This window comes from Anguilla anguilla, chromosome 8 (assembly GCF_013347855.1).
Source record: "Anguilla anguilla isolate fAngAng1 chromosome 8, fAngAng1.pri, whole genome shotgun sequence".
NCBI lineage: Eukaryota > Metazoa > Chordata > Actinopteri > Anguilliformes > Anguillidae > Anguilla > Anguilla anguilla.
Genome location: NC_049208.1, coordinates 44,736,558 through 44,759,590, shown reverse-complemented (window position 1 = coordinate 44,759,590; position 23,033 = coordinate 44,736,558). Strand labels below are relative to the sequence as shown.

Here is a 23,033-nt window from a genome sequence, read left to right as displayed (position 1 = left end):
GACTTCATATTGTTTCCATTTCAACTGTTCACTTTATCAGTAAAAACAAACACACATAGTCATTCATTTACTAACACATCGTTTAAGTCCACCATCCATTGTTCAGCTGATTTGTTCTTTCTGTTTGCCATTTTCTCTTTTTACCATTTTCAGTTTGAAGCCATGTTTGCTATGCCGGAGGCGCCGCGGTGAAATGCACTTATTTCCTGGATGCAACAATTGCGTATATCCGGGAAATACCAATCTTTCAATTTCAAATTTTATGGGTTATTTTTAAAGCGCACCTCAGAATGGTGAAACATTATTTATAATAATTTTCATTGTAAGTTTAACAAATTCATTATTAAACTTACATTCTGTATTGTGTGGTGATGTTTGGACTCACTACCAAACAGATACTATCCAACGCGTAATGCAGCTCCCCTGTCAGGTAGTTGGTACAGTCCCTTGGAGGGAAATTCAAATTGAACTCAGTAGGTTTTGGGACTGCAGGTGGTTGGTGAGAGTAGAGGTAGTGTTGCTTAGTGAGCTGTTGAAGTGGACGTTCAGTTCTGTCTAGTTAAGACATTGTGACGGTTAGCCTGTAAATTTATTAGGGTTTTTGTTTATGAATTTATTTTTTGTCTAATTAGTCTTTTGTTGTTTATACTTACACTTCTGAGAACTGTAAATAAACCTGGCACTTTCTGCACTGGATTTTGTGGTCCTGCGTGCTTCCCTACCACCCCTCTTGGCAACTTGACTAACTACATCTTTACAGTTTCTTTACCCAAGGTTTCACAGTAACTTTCTGGAAATTGATACATTAATACAGCACACATCAATAAATCCCAGGATATCTAAACGCTCTGTGCAAGCTTATATGTAATATGAGACATCAAATATCACACCAGATATACAGTACAGTGAAAGTATTTGCCCCCTTCCTGATTTACTCTATTATTGAATATCTGTCAGACGGAATGGTTTCAGATCTTTAGAAAGAATGTAATATTAGACAAAGGGAACCTGAGTAAACACAAAACTCATTTTTAAAATGATTTCATTTTTTTAATGAAAAACACACATCACCCATGTGAAAGAGAAATTGCCAACTTAAATTTAATAAATGGTTGTACCATCTTTAGCAGCAATAACTGCAGCAAATGCTTCCTGTGATTTGATATCAATGTATTTCACCTTTCTTTGGAGTAACTATAGCTCACTTTTCTTCTACTTTGTTTAATTCAGACAAACTGGTAGGTTTTTGAACATGAACTGATCGTTTTAGGTCCTGCCTTTGACTACACCACTCCAAAACCTTAGTTTTGTCTCGTTTCAGTCATTCAGGCCCTGAGGCAGCAAAGTAGCCCCACACTATTACATTACCACCATGTTTGACTGGTGGCACGTTCTTACTGTGAAATCCAGCATTTGCTTTATGCCAGACATAATGGGCCCTGTAATTGCAATAAATCAAATCATACATCATTTTGTAAAATGACCTGTCCTTGAGAAGTTAGTATGGTTTTCAAAGTGTATTCTAGCAGGAATTGGATGCTAGGGAACAAAAAAAAACATGATGTCTCCGCCTGTGTAAATATAACATGTTACAGTTATGCTGTCTCGGAGCTGCTATAACACTGTTATATGTTTATAAAATGTCATCTAAAGAGAAAACGAGAGGTTTGGTACCCAGGGAAGTCATGAAGAGGGCTTCAGATTTGTAGATTATGGACACTAGATAGTGTTCAAAACCATCTACATGCTGTGTCCCTTTGGGAGACCTTAGGCATTTTAAATGATTTTTTATTGTTTATATAAGAAATTAATTTTACTCATGTTAGTTCAGTGTTAAATGTTCAGCTAATTTTTTTGTTGCATTAGCCTCATCGTCTGGATTCTCCAAGTGATTAATGGACCACCTGGTCACAGGAATTTATAACAGGGTTCATACACTTTTTCACCAATGATTTTCAATGACTTTTCCATGACTTCTCCACAACCTTTAACTGAATTTCCATGACCAAAACAAATGACTCTCTCAGCGGGATGATTTAAAATTATTTATTGTAACACGAAGTAAAATTAGGTCTGCATCTGAAACATATGGTGCCTCTCTAAAACAAATAAACACCAGACAGACACACTTACATACATTCTCTCATATTTTAATTCGAATAGTTTAACATTTTTGTCAATGTCTCAAACAGGGCTTGAAATTGCGATCATTTTGGTCGCATATGCTCCCGAAATTTAATCTGTGCGACCTCGAAATATAATTGGGAGCATTTGTGCGAGTGCAAATAATTGTTCTGGTGCGACCTCTTTTTTCTTCTTTTTTCAGTCGGACGTCTCTTCCTCTGTACATTCGCTAGTTAGTACCAGAGACTGTAAAAAATATAAACAAAGCTACTGTGACGTCACCCATTGACTCTCCGTGGGTCTCTAAAACACGTTTTGAAGCTCAATGGCAGGCGCGGCCATGTTGTCGATTTGGAGCCAAAACCATAGAGTTAAGCGGTCTTGTGATTTTTACAATGTGATTTATAGTCCGGTGCGGAAAAGCCCATCAACCTGAACGAATGACTGCAGAACGAACTTGAGGCTAGCTGACTGTCTGCCGTTATGTTTTAAAATATATTATTAAATGTTTACGGAGTTTTATTTCCATCCGTGACTGTACTGTGTCATGTAATCACGTTATATGTATGACATTAATAATACAATTATGTTCAGTTATCTTCAATTTATGTTTCTCAGCAAAACGAATATGGTTAGCTAGCATATCAGCTTGCCAGTGAACTAGGTAGGCTATCCGTGGTCAGCTCACGCATTAGCAATATGAACCACAGGGGAAGAACATCAACTACACTGATGGTCAATCAATCAGAGATGTGTAGGCTACTGGTGATTTGACTAGGCTAATTTTCGTATAACTGTCTGGTAGACCTGCTGTTAACCGAGCACGTTATCGTCGTAGGTTTTCGCCACAGTCAGTTAATGAGACAGTAACTGCACTAGCTACTCCATCGCCGTTTGTGGTGTTCACTTGCTGGGTGACGCTAGCTGACCGATCGTTCGCAAGTCACTTTCTACCGAATAAAAATTAACACTGTCAGCGGCGATTAACAAATCTACCAAGTATTTTAATAACTGATCTGCAGGCGTGTAAATATGACAACGCACTTTGTACAGCAAGTTTTCCACCTGGTGCATGAAGACAAAAATAATGTACATTGAATTTCTAATTATTATTAGGTTATTCTTTTTTTCTTGTAAATCATCAAAATGGAGAAAAGCCAATATACGCAAGGAGCCCCCAGGACCGATTCTGAGAACCACTGTCTTAAACGCCTAGCTTGTCGGTCTCTTAAATGTTAAAAACATGTTCCTTTCTAAATGCCTTACAAAGATGGTTAATTTCGTTAAATTCTGTCTGTGATTCCATCGTGTGTTGTATGTTATTCAGCAAATAAACCTCAAGACTCTTAATTCGCTTCGTGAAAATGAAAATTTTGCAGTGTTTATCCCAAAATCGGGATTATAGTAGCTTTGTCACATGCGTGAAGCATGGCCCAGGTAGACATTTACGGAATGTACACGACTGACAAGCCGTCAAACACGTTTGACAGATTGAATATTTGGTTCGGGTTAGCTAGCTAGTCAAATGGCCTGGTAGCCGAAGTTGCGAACTGTTTTAGCATAGGCTACTGGACTACCAAATATAGCAAGCTGATTACGCTTTCTGCCAACTAATTATTTGGTTAAGTAGGCTAAAGGAAATAGTAAAAATGACTCGGCTACCGAAAAACTTAAGAGGAGGATTATTTTATGGTCGTCCACTGCAGCTGTAAATAGCACACGCCATAATGAAATCACCAGGAAATGGGATGCCTGCATTTTCTGACTTCGCACAGGTGGACCGTGGTCGGAGCCGCAATGTCAAGGCCAAGAGGCGCCACCTCCCACCCCAGTGACCATAGACTTTAGCCCCTACTGTAGCCTAGTCCTCCGCAGTAATCAGCAAGTGACGCAAACTGTACCTCACTGATCCACAACAAATATTATACCAGTGCCCAAATGACACAATAACTCATGAAATCGACCCATGGACAGTCATAAGACGAATAAAATATACATATCGTGACTATTTGTACTCATGAGAAAAAATTGACTTTGTATTTTGACCGCATTTGAACCGTAGACTTGCATGGAAACCGGATATGAAAACACCTATACTGGAGCCAACCGTAGTGGCGCTAGTGAGCAACTAGGAACAACAAGACCAGGAAATGAGCTTCAAAAACGAAGTTTGGTTTTGGACGCTTGGTTAGTATACTCAATGACCCTCGGTGACCCTTCTAACCAATCGTGAGCTTGACATTCTTACCTTTAATGCGGATTTTAAATTGGTTAATATTAGCCTTCAATCACTCCCTTTAGCAGCACTCCACGGTCACGCGACACAGAGAGCTAACGCGGTAACTAATGTTACCTGAAGACAAAAGTTTATGTTCAATTTATTAGCATTATCGAAAGCTGAAAAGTTGAAGCGAACGATTACGGCATTTTTTTAAAACATTAACGTAGTGTTTTGTGTAACGACCCAGTTGAAACAGATAATTTCTCCGATGCAGTTTACTGCCGGTTGATTTAATTAGCGGTATTAATGTGACGAGAAGTGCTTTGTCGTTTGAATGCATAACACGCAATTCCTTGAAGAGTCGACACATTTTAGGCGTGACAATTTCACTGTTACTTGTAAACCGTACTGTTATATTGTCGTTTTTTATCAATAAAAAATCTATTGCATAGATTGTTGATGCTCTGTACATTTTGGTGGGTGCTCCTAACTTTTTGAAGTTGGGAGCACCAGTGCTACCACGTAAAAAAGTTAATTTCAAGCCCTGATATATTATTGAAACTGCACTTCTCTGGCATATTGTCGGCACAGTAGGGCCTGCGTTTAACTGCTACATTAGCAGAAGCGTGCCTGTAAACAGATTGAGCCAGACCGAATTCGCTTCTCACACCACCAAAATACCGCGAAGGTTACGTGCCAATTTACATTTTATTACTATACATACTATTTTTATGATTGGATTAATTATTAATTGTATTTGATGCAACTTTAGCTATATTTCCATTACTTTTCCAAAAATATTATTTTCCATAACTTTTCCAGGGCCTGGAAATTGCATTTTAAATTTCAATGACTTTTCCAGGTTTTTCATGACCGTACGAACCCTGTAATAAGCATATAGACTCATCTGTCTGGAAGGCTATTTGCCTTGTTAAAGTTTTCCTCATCGATGTGGACATTTCCAAAGTTATGAAGTTGCTTGTGCGTCAATGTTTACACACACTCTTTTTTCATTAATAAAGCCATGCTTCAAAATCTGAGGATGTGCTGATCTCATGTTACCACTGGAAATGTGTTTCTTTGATTAACACTAATATGTGAAGAAAAAAGCGATTACGTTTTCATTTACCCTTACAATTATTCCGCCCCTCTGTTAAACTCAAACTCATACCGACTAGGTGGTATAACTGTAACATTCTACAGCATGTATTTTGGCCTACCACTACAATGGTAGATGAGGATATACTCTCCAAAATAAGCTTTTCCTAAAATAAGTGTGTGAGAGTTGTTCTGCAGGAGTATGGCCGTCACTTTTTCCAAAAATTGAGTTTGAACGAATCTTATAAGATAATTTAATTTTGCTATAACAACCTCCACTCTTCTGGGAAGGCTTTAAACTAGATGTTTGAGCATTTCTGAAGGGATTTGCTTCCATTTAGCCAGAAGAGCATTATTGAGAATGGGTGCTGATTGGGAAATTAAGACTGGTTTTCCAACTGATCCCAAAGGCGTTGGATGGGGAAGAGGTCAGGGCTCTGTGCAAACCAGTCAAATTGTTTCACACAGTTCTCAACAAAAATATTTCTATATGGACTTTGGTGTGTGGAATGAAATGGCCTTCCCCAAACTACTGGGGGAAAATAGAATCATCTAGAATGTGACTGTATGCTGTGGCATTAAAGTTTCCCTTCACTGGAACTAAGGGGCCTAGCCCAAACCCTGAAAAAGAGCCCCAGACTAAGAGGTATCCAGATACTTTTGGTCATATAGTGTATCACATGTTTACGATGACGATATTATTAGATTTTAACAAAAGCGGTTGGTGCATCATGAACATAAAACTAGGCTATTTGTTCATGCACTCTACGGAATGAGCAAAACATCAGTATTAGAAAACATTAGGATTTTATAAATCCCATCTGGATGGATATATTCAGTCCCAAAAAGATGAAATGTCTGGGAAATGCAGAGGACGTCTGTCCAGGAGTCCATAATTAATTCAAAACAATGGCGTGGCTTACATAAACTAGACTGAACTGATTAATCTCCTTTGGAGTAGAAAAAAGGTTTCAACTTTTGGATAGTTAGTTTCAGCTTGCATACATTGCAGGAGACTTTCTCCTTGGTTATTATTCAATATTATTAGTCTTTAATACCATAGAACTCCAAATGGCATTCCTGAGCTGTGTTTACAATTTTTTTTACGACTCCATTTTGAATGTAGCCTACAGGCTATGCAGATAGCATGACCCAAACATTAACTACGCTTCCTAACAATATACAGAGACAACTAATGCATGTATCTTGCATGTAACTACCATTTTAACTACATTAACATAATTTAAATTAAAATGCGGTCATGTTCAATTTGTGTTTCATTACAGACGTGTGTAAGAAAAAGAACAGAATACCCTGGGACCACAGTGCAGTGTGAAAACAGCCATACACATTTAAAAACAGAAATACATGCAGGAATTCACATTTTAAAAAGGACAATAAATGCAATTTTCCTGCTTGCGGGATTTATATCAAAGTCAAACTGGACAGTATATGATCCATGAAAATGGTTCCCGAAATTAGCAAGTAGCCATGAGCTAGGCGCAAGCATAAATAGCAGATTAAGCAGACACCAAAATTGCACTCTGCTGCACTAAAATTGCAGTGCGCAGCTTAATCTTCACTGAAATACACCCAGCAGTGCCACTTCAGTGCATAGTCACCAAATAACCCAGTGGGCTTAGTTGTGTCGAAATCCACGACAAATAGGCTAATTACTTCCATTATGTTGAACGTAATAGCGGTTTTACCATCAGAATTTTAAATAAAACAATTTCAGACCCTTACAAAAGTCCTTGTTGTTGCCAGAAACAAAAAACAAGCCAATAACAAGCCAAGCCAACTCTGTCGCATTATCCCCTTGGCAGACTTCAGCTGACACCACCTAGGAAAAAGAGCAAGAGTAGAGTAGAGTAATAGTGGGTTGCAACCTATTCATTTACAAACTTGTGTCACACCTGAGTAATGGTTTCAGACATTACTGCTTTTGACCACCAAAGACTGGTCATTCTGGATTTTGGCCTTGCCTCGGTTTGTTTGCATCCTGCGTGGCAAACTTTAAACCACAAATAACAGGACACATTTTTAAGGGTCTCCCACCCTCCCAACTTGGGAGTGGCATTGTCAAATCAAGTCTCTGCAGTTCTAGCCAACCTAATTCAGGGCAGGGGACTGCCACCACAATGCTCACCAGGAGAGCAGGTTAATTTACCTGTAACAGTAAAAAGATGTGTTGTATTATAGGGAGACCTGAATCAGGGAAGAAATCAGTACTCCTTGGATCCTTCCTGATCAAGAATGCTCAGGCTAGGAGCAGAGGGGGTGTCCCCCCTCTTTCAGTAGATAAAAAGTGTTTTAACAGATGAAGGTGGGCAACTGAGTCCTGCATCTAGGTCTGGCATTCTATATACATCTCTGGTCTTTTTGGAATATTCTGATGTCTTTTGGTTTTTGAATGTTGGTCTGTTTTATGTTCATTTTGGGATTAACTAGGGAAAGCAGTGGTCTGGTATCTTCTTTTATTCATTTCTTTTCTGACTGTTACCTGTCTATGACTGTAACCTTCATTATTTATTTAAGGTTGCTGAACCGTATCTTCAGAAGATGTGAATAAACTTAATACATTTGGAGTGCCGCACACAACGGAAACTATGCAGACTACGCAAAAGTATAAAACAGCATTTAGACCCCGGTGGAAACACAGACAACCATTGGCTGAAGGAACCTTTTAGTTCCTGGTAAAGTAGTTCCTGGGACTGAAAGTTCCAGGTAATTTTGGTGGAAACGCGGCTTTTGATTTGAAGTTATGATGAAAATAAATCGGTTTGCGGCTGCATATTTTTAAACATGGCGCCTGAAAATAAACACAAAAAAATGCTGCGAGTACTCGACCAATCAGAAATTTTCAGCGGTTGCGCCCCACCCCAAAGGTTCCGGTACTTTTGGAAAGTACTAGCCAAGCGGCCAAAACCAGACTTCGTTTTTGAAGCTCATTTCCTGGTGTTGTAGTTCCTGGTTGCTCACTAGCGCCACTACGGATGGCTCCAGTATAGGTGTTTTCATATCCGGTTTCCATGTAAGTCTACGGTACAAATGCGATCAAAATACTAAGTCAATAATTTTTTCTCAAAAGAACAAATAGTCATAATAGGTGTATTTTATTGGTCTTATGACTGTCCATGGGTCGATTTCATGATTTATTGCATCATTTGGGCACAGTGCCAATATTTGTTCTGGACCAATGAGGTACAGCTTGCGTCACTTCCGGATTACTGCGGAGGACTCAGCTACAGTAGGGGCTACAGTCTATGGTCACTGGGGTGGGCGGTGGCGCTTCTTGGCCTTGCCATTGCGGCTCCGGCTACGGTCCGCCTGTGCTAAGTCTGAAAATGCAGGCATCCCATTTCGTGGTGATTTCATTATGGCGTGTGCTATTTACAGCTGCTCTAGACGACCATAAAATAATCCTCCTCTTAAGTTTTTCGGTATCCGAGTCATTTTTACTATTTCCTTTAGCCTACTTAACCAAATAATTACTTGGCAGAAAGCGTAATCAGCTTGCTATATTTGGTAGCCCAGTAGTAGCCTGTGCTAAAACAGTTCGCAACTTCGGCTACCAAGCCATTTGACTAGCTAGCTAACCTTAACCGGCAAACATTCAATCTGTCAAACGTGTTTGGCGGCTTGTCAGTCGTGTACATTCCGTAAATGTCTACCTGGGCCATGCTTCACGCATGTGACAAAGCTACTATAATCCCGATTTTGGGATAAACACTTTCAGTTTCACGAAGCGAATTAAGAGTTTCAAGGTTCATTTGCTGAATATACAACACACGATGAAATCACACACACAGAATTTAACGAAATTAACCATCTTGGCATTTAGAAAGGAACATGTTTTTAGCATTTAAGAGACCGACAAGCTAGGCATTTAAGACAGTGGTTCTCCGAATCGGTTCTGGGTGCTCCTTGCGTACATTGGCTTTTCTCCATTGGTTTTGATGATTTACAAGAAAAAAATAATAGCCTAATAATAATTATAAATTCAACGTAGGCTACATTATTTTTGTCTTCATGCACCAGGTGGAAAACTTGCCGTACAAAGTGCGTTGTCATATTTACACGCCTGCAGATCAGTTATTAAAATACTTGGTAGATTTGTTAATCACCGCTGAGTGTTAATTTTTGTTCGGTAGAAAGTGATTTGCGAACGATCGGTCAGCTAGCGTCACCCAGCAAGTGAACACCACAAACGGCGATGGAGTAGCTAGTAGTAGCAGGCTCATTATCTGACTGGCGAAAACCTACGACGATAACTTGCTCGGTTAACAGCAGATCTACCAGACAGTTATACGAAAATTTGCCTAGTCAAATCACCAGTAGCCTACACATCTCCGATTGATTGACCATCAGTGTAGTCAATGTTCTTCCCCTGTGGTTCATATTGCTAACGCGTGAGCTAACCACGGACAGCCTACCTAGCTCACTGGCAAGCTGATATGCTAGCTAAGCATATTCGTTTTGCTGAGAAACATACATTGAAGATAACTGAACATAGCCTAATTGTATTTTTAATGTCATACATATAACGTGATTACATGACACAGTACAGTCACGGATGGAAATTAAACTCCGTAAACATCTGATAATATATTTTAAAACATAACGGCAGACAGTCAGCTAGCCTCGTTCAGGTTGAGGGGCTTTTCCGCACCGGACTGTCAATCAAATTGTAAAAATCACAAGACCGCTTAACTCTATGGTTTTGGCTCCAAATCGAGAAAATGGCCGCGCCCGCCATTGAGCTTCAAAACGTGTTTTAGAGACCCACGGAGAGTCAATGGGTGACGTCACAGTAGCTGTTTCCATATTTTTTACAGTCTCTACCAGAGTCTGCCGTTATGTTTTAAAATATATTATCAGATGTTTACGGAGTTTAATTTCCATCCGTGACTTTACTGTGTCATGTAATCACGTTATGTATGACATTAAAAATACAATTAGGCTATGTTCAGTTATCTTCAATTTATGTTTCTCAGCAAAACGAATATGCTTAGCTAGCATATCAGCTTGCCAGTGAGCTAGGTAGGCTGTCCGTGGTTAGCTCACGCGTTAGCAATATGAACCACAGGGGAAGAACATTGACTACACTGATGGTCAATCAATCGGAGATGTGTAGGCTACTGGTGATTTGACTAGGCAAATTTTCGTATAACTGTCTGGTAGATCTGCTGTTAACCGAGCAAGTTATCGTCGTAGGTTTTCGCCAGTCAGATAATGAGCCTGCTACTACTAGCTACTCCATCGCCGTTTGTGGTGTTCACTTGCTGGGTGACGCTAGCTGACCGATCGTTCGCAAATCACTTTCTACCGAACAAAAATTAACACTCAGCGGTGATTAACAAATCTACCAAGTATTTTAATAACTGATCTGCAGGCGTGTAAATATGACAACGCACTTTGTACGGCAAGTTTTCCACCTGGTGCATGAAGACAAAAATAATGTAGCCTACGTTGAATTTATAATTATTATTAGGCTATTATTTTTTTCTTGTAAATCATCAAAACCAATGGAGAAAAGCCAATATACGCAAGGAGCCCCCAGAACCGATTCTGAGAACCACTGTCTTAAATGCCTAGCTTGTCGGTCTCTTAAATGCTAAAAACATGTTCCTTTCTAAATGCCAAGATGGTTAATTTCGTTAAATTCCGTGTGTGTGATTTCATCGTGTGTTGTATATTCAGCAAATGAACCTTGAAACTCTTAATTCGCTTCGTGAAACTGAAAGTGTTTATCCCAAAATCGGGATTATAGTAGCTTTGTCACATGCGTGAAGCGTGGCCCAGGTAGACATTTACGGAATGTACACGACTGACAAGCCGCCAAACACGTTTGACAGATTGAATGTTTGCCGGTTAAGGTTAGCTAGCTAGTCAAATGGCTTGGTAGCCGAAGTTGCGAACTGTTTTAGCACAGGCTACTACTGGACTACCAAATATAGCAAGCTGATTACGCTTTCTGCCAAGTAATTATTTGGTTAAGTAGGCTAAAGGAAATAGTAAAAATGACTCGGATACCGAAAAACTTAAGAGGAGGATTATTTTATGGTCGTCTAGAGCAGCTGTAAATAGCACACGCCATAATGAAATCACCACGAAATGGGATGCCTGCATTTTCAGACTTAGCACAGGCGGACCGTAGCCGGAGCCGCAATGGCAAGGCCAAGAAGCGCCACCGCCCACCCCAGTGACCATAGACTGTAGCCCCTACTGTAGCTGAGTCCTCCGCAGTAATCCGGAAGTGACGCAAGCTGTACCTCATTGGTCCAGAACAAATATTGGCACTGTGCCCAAATGACGCAATAAATCATGAAATCGACCCATGGACAGTCATAAGACCAATAAAATACACCTATTATGACTATTTGTTCTTTTGAGAAAAAATTATTGACTTTGTATTTTGATCGCATTTGTACCGTAGACTTACATGGAAACCGGATATGAAAACACCTATACTGGAGCCATCCGTAGTGGCGCTAGTGAGCAACCAGGAACTACAACACCAGGAAATGAGCTTCAAAAACGAAGTCTGGTTTTGGCCGCTTGGGTACTAGCCTACCCCCGAGCAGGAACTTTTCTGGGGGTAAAATAAAGCCCCCGGAACTAAATTTAGACCCTAGTTCCTGCGGCGGAAACGCACCGAGTTCCTCAAAAGGTTCCTAGTTCCGGGGTAAAGTTCCCGCGGTGGAAACGCGGCTTATGAGAACTCGACATGGAGCTGACTTTTTTTTCCGAATAATAACGAGCAACTTAGGGTAGAAGAAATATCTGTTTCCATCACATTATTCGTGCTTTCCCAATACAGTATTCGGATTCGGATACATCCCTACCAGAAACATATCCAAAATCTCTCCAAAAATGAATAAAATGCTTTTTGTCCATTATAAAGCACATAAATGAGCCCCTTATAAAGTTTTAAGAACATTGCTATCAGGTTAAAAAATAATGCAAAAATACTGTCACATAATTCGGCACAGTACCTAAATAAAAATGTGTAATAATTAGGCTAACTCTCGTATGTATTTCTATACTCTGTACTCTCGTATGTTTATGTTGGGACGACATGAAAACAATTTTCAACGGTCCACCACGTTTGGCAATGCTCCAACTTTCAGGTCATCACTGTTGCATGCTTCACAAAAACTATTACACTGCTAGCTAACTTGCATTACAGTGTGAAATATCCACATTATATAATACCACTAACCTATTTAAAGACACCCAATTAAAAAAAATAACGTATATAACCGAAATATTTTCAGCAGTAATACTTACACAGCAATGATGAAATCTTATCTGTTTTCAGTAGATAGAGACGAGACAGGAAATCAATGATATAGTCCTATCCGCTCCAGTCTTACACCAGAAAACGATGTCAGCTAGGTCTATCAGCAAACATATGGCTTAGCTATGCTCAGAAGTCCTCAATAATAATAGTATTTTCCAAGAAATTCCGAAAAATAGTTGACGTTTCGTTAGCAGCCTCTTTGTTTTACTGCTACCAGAGTAAATGCATAATTGAATGCGACGATAAATTTTCCGGTTACGCTGACCTGTGAAACGCTATTCATTTGAATGATTTTGGCTAAGCTATTCATAGCATTGGATTGATTGCAGATACCTTGGTCAGCAAACACAGGTGATTGTAATCAAATATTAGGTGATTATCATGAAAGACCGGTCCCATGCATGGCGCCATATTGTATGGGCGGCAAAATACATGAGAATAGTATGACTAGGTCAGCTAACGTTAGCTAATGTTTGCTTTAAGTCACCAAACCTGACATTAGCTGGTTAGCGACATGTTCGTTTTTGATAGAACATAATTGTTGTCAGACGAATTAACGCTACAGACTGTATTTAATTAGACCAACGTTAACGTTCTCTGAATTAAATCGATATGTAACATTACAACGTGGCTAACTTATCTAAACTTCGCTAAATTGGCTGGCAAAGTCGATGTTAATACACTCACCTCTGTTCTTAGATTTGTGCTTGATGTCTTTGCAGTAGAGAGTGTATTTACTCTTGGCTTGCATAGCTCACAAGTAAAAACGTAGGTTTTGTCGATGGAGATAGTCAGTGTCTTGTATTTGCCATGGCCATGGCGATTCTTCCTCAGGCTGAGATTTGGGAGGTTTATCCATGATGACGCTATCGCCGTGTGAGCACTCAGCAACGCCCGCCATTTCGCACATGCGCTACACAAAGGTGTGGTGGTGGCTGTCTGACGAATGCATTGCCTGGCCATGCCTTCACAGCGGTCGGGACGAAAGAGAAGGGGGCGGGGCTGGTCATAGGGTGTTCAGTTACAGTAGAGAAGCAATGGTAAAATAAAATAAAAAAATAATTCCTTTCCTTTTATGGCCCAAAACTGTTTGTAGTTTCAGTAGTTAACTATACAAAAAATTGCAAAAAAAAGTAATTTAACTACTTGAATCACTATGCAGATATGAATGTAGTTGAACTACCAGCAAGCTACTGCAAAATGTAGTTAAACTACTAGTTTAATTATATGTAGTTCACTACTCCCCAACACTGGGCATGTCTTAGGGATATTGTCGGGTTTATCTTGTTGCTATGACTATGAGGAATACGATTTTTTAGTGGTGAAATAATATTTTTATGAATGCCAAGATAGACAATATTGTCCATTATATGACATGGGAGGTGTAGTTGTAGACTGCAGGGAGGGGGTGCGTGTTAAATGAATGGTGGCGCTGCGAAACTCCGTATTCGGCATAGTTGTCCTGTATCGTCTACTAATGAAATTAAAACAACGCGTTTCTGTTTTTAACTCATACTTTGGTTGCAGTAGCACTGAATGTCTGAGTCCAGTTATCTTCACGCCGGCGTGCCACTAGGGGCTTCGCACTAAGAGGTACGAAGCCCCTAGTCTTCTTCGCCGTCCGTGGGGACACCATTAACTTGCTTCCTCTTCCTGGCAAATTTTCTACCATTCCATATGTTTTACACCTTTTAATTATTGCACTTACAGTGCTAAGTGGTATGTTTAACCGTTTATGTCTTTTTTTGTACCCATTACCAGACTTGTGACGGTAAATTACCATCGGTCTTTTCTGAATTGACAGTTATCTGGCTTTTCCAATGCTAATGGATGACAAAGGGATTTTGTATGCTTGTTAACCTCATTTTTATTCTCTAGTGAAACTGGAAGTGATGGAATGACACAATATATTCCCATAATATATTAGACTGAGATGAACTAAATTAAGTAAAATTGTATTGCCAATTTCATTTTGTTAGATTTTACTTATGTAAATGTATTGAAATATAGTTTTCCCATATGTTTGTACATCACACATAGATTATTATATGTGTCATTTATTATATGCAGCGTTTTTTCTTCATTTTTATTAAGGGTACCAATAATTCTGGAGCCCACTGTGTATATATATGTATGTATAACTATACACTGTTTGCTGTACTACATATATATATATATATAACTATACCCTGTATGCTGTACTATATATATATATATATATATATATATATATATATATATATATATAGATAGATAGATAGATAGATAGATAGATAGATAAATCACTGCAATAGTGATAAAGGACACTATTATTGTAAATAGTTTGTGATTACAGGGTATTTCCCAAACCTGGTGTTTGTAACACAACCTAATCATTGTTTGCAGACACAGATGGTAGAGGCACAAATACACAGGCCTTCATTTGCACACACATAATACAACATTAGCTACATAAAGCCACATAAATCATCTGGTCTCCCCCACCTCTGCGGTCCAGCCCCTCTTTTGTCATTGCCTCCACCCTGCCCACATCTGTCGCCACCTGCTGTTCCCCATCACCGCCGCCCGGCCCCACCCATCATCTGAGCCACATCATCAACCTTATAAAACTGACTGACATGTTGGTCACCAGTCGGCACCCTGAGCCGACCAGAGGAGGATGGGTTTCCCCCTTGAGCCTGGTTCCTTCCAAGGTTTCTCCCCACCTGCCACAGGGAGTTTTTCCTTGCCACTGTTGCCTTAGGCTTGCTCCTGTGGGGGTTTAGGCCAGGGTTGTCTGTAAAGCGTATTGTGACAACTGCTGTAAAATACGCTATACAAATAAAATTTGATTGATTGATTGATTGATTTACGACTGGCCAATACAGAAGTAAAATAACAATATAGAATATAATCAAAATAACAGAACTGCCTACTTCGTGAGCCTAGAACTTGGAAGATGACTGAAAAACTAATACAAATGAAATGATAGAACATAGTTAACAGCAAATATAAACAGCTTAGACTCACAAGTCCTGAAGGGGGTCCAAGCTGACTTTGTATGAACAAAGCCCTTATAAACAATAGATGTGCAATGCTGTTGCTTCTGCATTCTGTAAATTCCTTCTCCTAGAAGTTGCTGGTTATGCAATAGAATATCTCAGTGGTTATTTCAGCTAGAAGGAAGCAATATTGGAAATTTGGAAAGCTGCAGAACTGAGCCTGAAGAATACAAGACCGTAAGGTTACTGTAATGTATACAGTACCAAGTACCGAGTTACCAAGCAGGGGTAAACGTCACAATGGGTAGATCATAGAGAGGGTCTATTATTTCAGGTAGTAACTTGCTTTCATGCAATTTTATTGGCACTGGAATGTCTAATTGAGATCATTTTTACACTATTTTAAGGTAAGAAGTTGCTTTTATAGAAGACATATCACATTTTAAATTCTATTTACATACATAGAAACGCTTGTTTTCAAGTGATCCTCAAACCACTTTCAGCTCAATGGAAATAATGCATCGACTTTTCCTAGCCTATGATTGCTTATGGCTCAGGGGGGATTTTGATAATGTAATTTTCATAGCTGTAATATTGGCAGTTGTTTGACATGTTGTGGACAATTACCTGGTTCTAAAATACCATAATAATCAACCTGGGTCGTCAATTTCAGCCCAGCCTTGTTATTTCTAAAATCTCTAGTGGTTTTAGTAATTGAGACAGTTTTTTTCATCAAAGTACAAAGGGTCTAATCTAATCTAAACTGGTTATAGCTCTGCACCTTGAATCAATGACCGAAACAAGCAATACTTTTTTTTAATCAATAAGACAATGTTATTTTTAAAAGCTAGTTTCTAATTTGATGGCCATTGGGCTTTAGTGGTTTAACCAGTTTTTTTATTCTTTAATGAAATATCCAAACATTGATTTAAACAGAAGTTATGATAGCCAGCGAGCTAGCTACTGTAGGTGCAAGGGTCAACTACATTTGGCTATGTCTGCATCACCTCTTTTAAAAAAAAAAATTTGCCATTAGGGTTCTTGAAATTACCAACCTCTTCCGCCACTTTTCTTTTTTTCATTTTGTTAGTGTGTGTCTGATTTATGTGATGTTCCACCATGTAAGAATCACAGATTATGGCAAGCCACTTTGCATGAGAGTAATTGTGAACAAACGAGTTTGCCTTTGAAAGTTTGCAGTAGGCTTGGAAACTCTTAACATGACAGCGCAGGTGATCCAACCATTTTTACAAAATGGTCAAAGGCTAAATCAAGTATTGACCTTCAACAGCATGATAATAAATTATAAAATAAACACTGGTGTGGTGTGGGGATGGCTGGTTTAAGCAGCCACACCTGCCCTGGGTCAAGCTAATTAGACCTGGCTAGTTAGATAATTGGTTATGAATTAGATAATTGGCCAGGCTAATTGGGCCCAGGAACAGGGGTTCCTGTGTGTAGTGAGGTAATCAGTGCGCACAGGTTAAATCTGCCATCCCCACCCACACAAGGGAGCCTCTCTGTCATGACAGTGTTTTAGATCTGCTCACTTGGCTGTAACATCTTGCCAAACCCTCATAAATAAATGTGGACTATTTGAACATCATCTCTCTGTGTCTCTGTGCTGGAGGGCCCCTTGGAAAGCCACTTCGGTGGCCTGTGGCAGGCGTGTTTGCCACAACTGGTGTTATTTACATGCAACATAAATGCTTTATAATTTTTTGACCAAAATAGCATTTTGATTAAATATTTGGAGGGTCCACCAGCCTGGTTCCCCCCCCCCCCTTTATGGTGGCCCTGTATGGGGCAAGTAGAACACTGCCCTTAAGGTCGAGCCCAGATATAATTATGGAACTTGGAAATGGGGCAGAATGGAACATACAACTACTGTGTGAATATCATATTCCCAACATTACTACTGCTAACTCGGAAATACCCCACTATGTAACCAAATTTATCAGAATAATGTTACATCCCATTGCAGGACACAAAATCACCATGATTGTATTAAGTTGTACTTTTATTTTCATAATCATTTTTCAGATGCTCAACTTATTTGTTCGTCGACTTGTCCACAGCATGCCTACCACAACAAATGGCCCAACAATGCTGTTTTTCGCCATCCACTAGCAACCGCCATGTGGTCAAAAATGTCATCTGCAGATCCACAATACGAAGGACTACATAACTAAAATAAAAAATAAAAAAATCTGAGAAAGAAGTTCAGTTAAACTGTACTGTATGGTACTCTCAAAGCCTCTAATACTTGATTTCTATGTGCTATTACAAATCCTGCTTTTCTGTTCTGTACTCTAAGCAGACCATGACAATATTACTGCAGATGGTGTTATAGTGAATTAATTCGGTCAGAATGATTTAAATGATTTAATTGAATCATGGCACACTCACCTGAGCAAAAGGGTATGGGGGAACTCCAATGTCCATTGAGTTGGCAGGTGCGTGATGACTGACCAATTAGCTCCCTTCCCCCAGAGCAAGAGTATTGCACTGTTGACCCAAAGGTGAACTTGTCACCACTAAGCATTCCATTAGGAGGTGAGCCAGGGTGACCACAGTCAATGACTGGAAGACAAAACAAATTGTACTTGCAAAAATGTGCATATCATGGAGAACAATTTTAAATTGTTTCTTACAGTAGGGCATAATCAAAAGTATTCTATAGTTTCCCAGGCAAATCACACCTAGAGTCATCTAGAGAAACCCACACTAATCTGTTAGATTCTAGCCAAATGCAATTATGGCAGAGAGAGCAGATGATGGCGTAACAGGAAGAGTATGGTCTCAACTTAGACTGTTAAGCTTAGTCACTGACTGTTTTTTCAGGAGCCTTTTTTCTGACACACACCAAACTGCAGGTAGAGAACCATATAATCACCAATTTGATCAACCTAAAATCCATGTTGCACCTGTGCTAACTTAATCAAATTCATCCAGAGTACCAGTGGTCAAACAAGTAACTTGGGGACATATAAAAGAATAAAATGCTAATTGGTATTAGAATGTGCGTACCAGAGCTGTCTGGTCCAAAAGGTGGAAATAACATCAACTTACCAATGCACTCAGGTAGTGGTTTGTCCCAGTGACCAGCAGGTTGGCAGGTGAGCACAGATGACCCAAACAAATAATACCCTGGGTTGCAATCGAAAAAGACCACAGTGCCAAAGGTAAAGTTCCCATGTTCGATTTTACTTTCACGAATTGAATTGGCTGGGATTCCCGGATCTGAGCAATTCACCACTGAACAAAGAAAGAAATGCATGTTATTTGGCAGAACATTTGCTGGGGCAACTTATATCTAGGAGTTAAAAGCCTAAACCACTGCAGTTACCATGCTTTGAGAGAAAAGCCGATGGTTCCTGGCTGAGTATGTGATTTCATTGTGTATACTTTTTGTAAATGTATTTACAATATATTTTGAGAACTTATTTAACTTCAAGACTCATTTAGGTATACAATACATGCACAAACAATCCATTAACGTTTAAGTAGCAGTAATGTTCTTAGACTAGTAGTTTTCTTAGCTAATGTACAGATATAATCCATAAAACATATATATGCTTATCTGTTTCATTTGGTAGGGTGAAGTCCTATTGTATGTAACATATTCCTCCTATATTTGAAGGCAACGTCCTCAGAATATGATAAAACAAATATTTCCTTTCATGGCCTTAAAGGAAGTTATTCATTAACTGAACTGTGGGACTACTTGGGTACAATGTCACTGTTGGACTACAGAGTTCAGACACAGAAGAGTCTGGTCACGGATAACACAAAAAATAAAGCTATTGGTTTTGTGCCACTTCACACAGCACTGTAAATCATTTTGAATGTTTTCCACAAGCAGGAACATAGGAGCCTTTTATAAGTTGTAGAAAAACACACACACAAACAACATATCTGCAGAAGACTCACTGTGGATCTTTCTGCATAACTGAACTACATTGCGTTCACTTCATAAAGTCAAGCACAATCATTGTCAGCCACCCCCCTATGCAGCCTACAATAGAAACGCTTCTCACCCACAATGCACTGCAGTGGTTTAGCTGTAGCAGATTATTGAGCTCCATATGAATAGAAGACTTAACTTTTTTCCCCACCTTTACATGTTGGTGGTGGATGGCTCCACTGACGATTGGCCTGGCACTGTGCCCGTGAGGGGCCTTCCAGGATATATCCTGTGTTGCAGGAGAAGCTCACCACATCATTCAGGTTAAAGCCATTCCCAATGGTGCGCCCGTAGATGGGGCTACCTGGGTGACCGCAACTAATGGCTGTAGGAAGTGAGAGAGAGGAGAGAAGGGAATATACTGATAATAGAGTATACTGATGCAAGCATGTTCATGTTCATATCATTCTGCATTGCTGTAAACAATAGCATGTTAATGTTTGCACACTGTAGGGCTCGACATTAACGCTTGTCCAGGACAAGCAAACATTATGATTGAACAATGGAATGGCTCTTCCATTTGTCCAATCGGACAAGTAAAAAAATTAATGTGATAAAAAAATCTGTAACATATAAGCAAATTAACTGAAGCCTGTAATTCTTTCCCAGCTGTGTCTGCTTGCTACCAAGGAACATATTAGAGAATACTCAGCAGCGTGTCCGTGTGGTTGTCATTTTTTTGCTGTCTTGGGTGAACCTCATTTATTTACATCAAATGCGCGGTGCGAGTCTGGTGCCCTCCTCAAAACATTGCTAGCTCTGGAACACCTATCGGGGGGACGCGTATCAACCAACTAAAACGCAGACCTATTAATTTCATATTTATTCTTGAGGGCTGAATGCTGTTACCTATTAAAATGTAAGTCCTGTAAAAATACACATAATAAACTGTCCAAATGAAAAAAAAAAAAAAAACATGCAACAGGGAAGTCTCCAAATCTATCCAAAATGTCTAAATTATGCATTGATGTAAATCACAACATAATCATGTATTTCACTACAAATCTACTGTTTTTGACTCAAGAAACTCAATTTTGCATCATTTTCAAGTGGGAATTACAAGCTTTCCATCAGGACAGTGGTCCAAAATGTCTATGGGTCCAGAAACATATACAAAATCTCTCCAAAAATGCTTTTTGCCCATTATAAGGCATTTAAATGTGCACCTTATGAAGGTTTAAGATGAAACATTGATATCAGATAATAGTATTATGCTAAAACATTGGCACACAATGTGGTACAGTACCTAAATGTGTAATAATTAACCCTTGTATGATTTTCTGTACTCTCCTGTATTTAATGTTTTCTTGTATGGGTATGGGACGAAATTCAACCAATATTCAATCATCCACTATGTTTTGGAAATGGTCTAGCTCTCGCCACATCTGGTGCTACTAAGCTACCAACTGAACTACTAACAAAGTCTTACGTTACAGTGTGAAATATCCTCATTATAAAATACCGCTAACCTATTTAAAGACATTCAAATTCAAAAATGACGTATAAAACCGAAATATTTTGAAAAGTAACACTTACATGTTGTCATAAAACCTTATCTGTGTTCAGTAGATGGAGACAGAGACAGAGAATGAATGTTGTTGTTCTCCTCATCCTATTTAGTTTATAAAATAGCATATCAGCTAGGTTTATCAGCAAACATATGCCTTAGCTATGCCCAGAAGGTCTCAAGAATAAAAATATTTCCCCCAAAAAAAAAAAAAACTGAACATTTTGCCGGGTGCAGTGTATTTTACTGCTATCACAGAGTGAATGCATAAGGCAGAGATGAAGATTCTATTGGATAAATTAACTCAGTCAGTCAAGCCAGATTGTACTACAAAGGGCAACAACACTGTAAACGGCATGTGTGATATTACGCACATTTTGGAAGTTACCCAAGTGCCACAAATGAGTGTATATTTCACCAACGGTCCAAGACTGTATATGACCACTCAGTCAGGTCTACTCGCCAATTTATGTTGTAACACATCTTCACCTGTGCCTTGTGGAAACACCTAAACTTGACTACACGTATACATAATAAAAATAATTATGACAACACTCAGCCCATTGTTTCTTCTCACCCACCTTAATTAATTGGTTTGAATAGACATACTAAAAAAGACATTAACCCATAATTTAATTGTTGCATTAATTGCATTTCAGCATTATAATTGAGGTAGCATGATCATTAATGGAACTTATCTTGAGATCATATTGTAGAAACACTCTTTGTGTATTTAACTTGTTGGTGTAATCCTCAAGTGACCATGATACCAGCGTGCTGAGATTTTTCCAACTCATACTTTCAGTGCACCTGCAACCCAACTATGAGTTGAAAAGAGAAACTCTGTGTTCTAGTGTTATTAGTAGACAATTCAGGATTAGTAGAGTATATATGTAGACAAATGTAGATATATGTATATATGTAGGCAAATTTAGACATGTTATACATCGTTAGAAAGCTTATTCTGTCACCTATTGAATCAAATAATTGTTTATCAAGCCAGACTATACTAAAAAGTATGACAACATCGTAAACAACATGTGTGGTATTACATACAGCTATTTTGGAAGGTAGCGAGTGTAGCACAGTGGGTAAGGAACTGGGCTTGTAACCGAAAGGTCGCAGGTTCGATTACCGGGTAGGACACTGCCGTTGTACCCTTGAGCAAGGTACTTAACCGAAATTGCTTCAGTATATATCCAGCTGTATAAATGGGTACAATGTAAAAATGCTATGTAATAGTTGTGTAAGTCGCTCTGGATAAGAGCGTCTGCTAAATGCCTGTAATGTAATGTAATGTAGCCAGGCGTTACAAATGCATGTATAATTTACAAACGGATTATCCAAGACAATATATAACCACTCAGTCTCAAAAGGGACATCTCTATGTGTAAAACCAATGGTAAGGTTGTATATTTATTCAATATTTAGTCCCAGATATTGACTGTAGAATGGCATGGTATAACTTTTTTTAATTGTCTTTTTTGTTATTCAATGAGCAGCATTTTAACTGCTGTATTGGCATATTTTAGGATTATTGTTGGGTTTATCTTGTTTCTATGACGGAATATGATTTTTGAGTGAAAGAATACTTCTATGAATGCCCAGACAGACAATATTGTCCATTATGTCATGGGTGGAGGGTGTAGTTGCAGATGAGACTGCAAGGAGGGGGTGCTTGTTAAATGAACTACCATAGTGACAACTGTCGCTAAAAAGCGGGCGGCTTTTGGCAATGTTAAGGGTCAGCTCCATTCATGTTCGGGCATCAAGTTTGGGCTGCTGTACCCGGCAGTACTCAGACTCACCCTGTCGTGCGGAGACACACA

At 39.1% G+C, this 23,033-nt stretch overlaps 1 protein-coding gene across 9 annotated transcripts in view; it reads right to left on the bottom strand.

The window, feature by feature from the left end:
• csmd3b (CUB and Sushi multiple domains 3b) overlaps window positions 1–23,033 on the bottom strand; it is a 938,142-nt gene that overhangs the window by 121,971 nt on the left and 793,138 nt on the right. For 6 of the 9 annotated variants that reach the window (XM_035430384.1, XM_035430386.1, XM_035430391.1 and 3 more), the window contains 3 exons: window positions 19,837–20,022; window positions 18,803–18,988; window positions 18,140–18,313 (listed from right to left, as the gene is read on the bottom strand). In XM_035430384.1, coding sequence (XP_035286275.1) covers window positions 18,140–18,313; window positions 18,803–18,988; window positions 19,837–20,022 — 546 coding nt within the window. The remainder of the gene's footprint in view (window positions 1–18,139; window positions 18,314–18,802; window positions 18,989–19,836; window positions 20,023–23,033) is intronic. The other 3 variants (XM_035430385.1, XM_035430387.1, XM_035430392.1) reach the window with 1 other exon arrangement.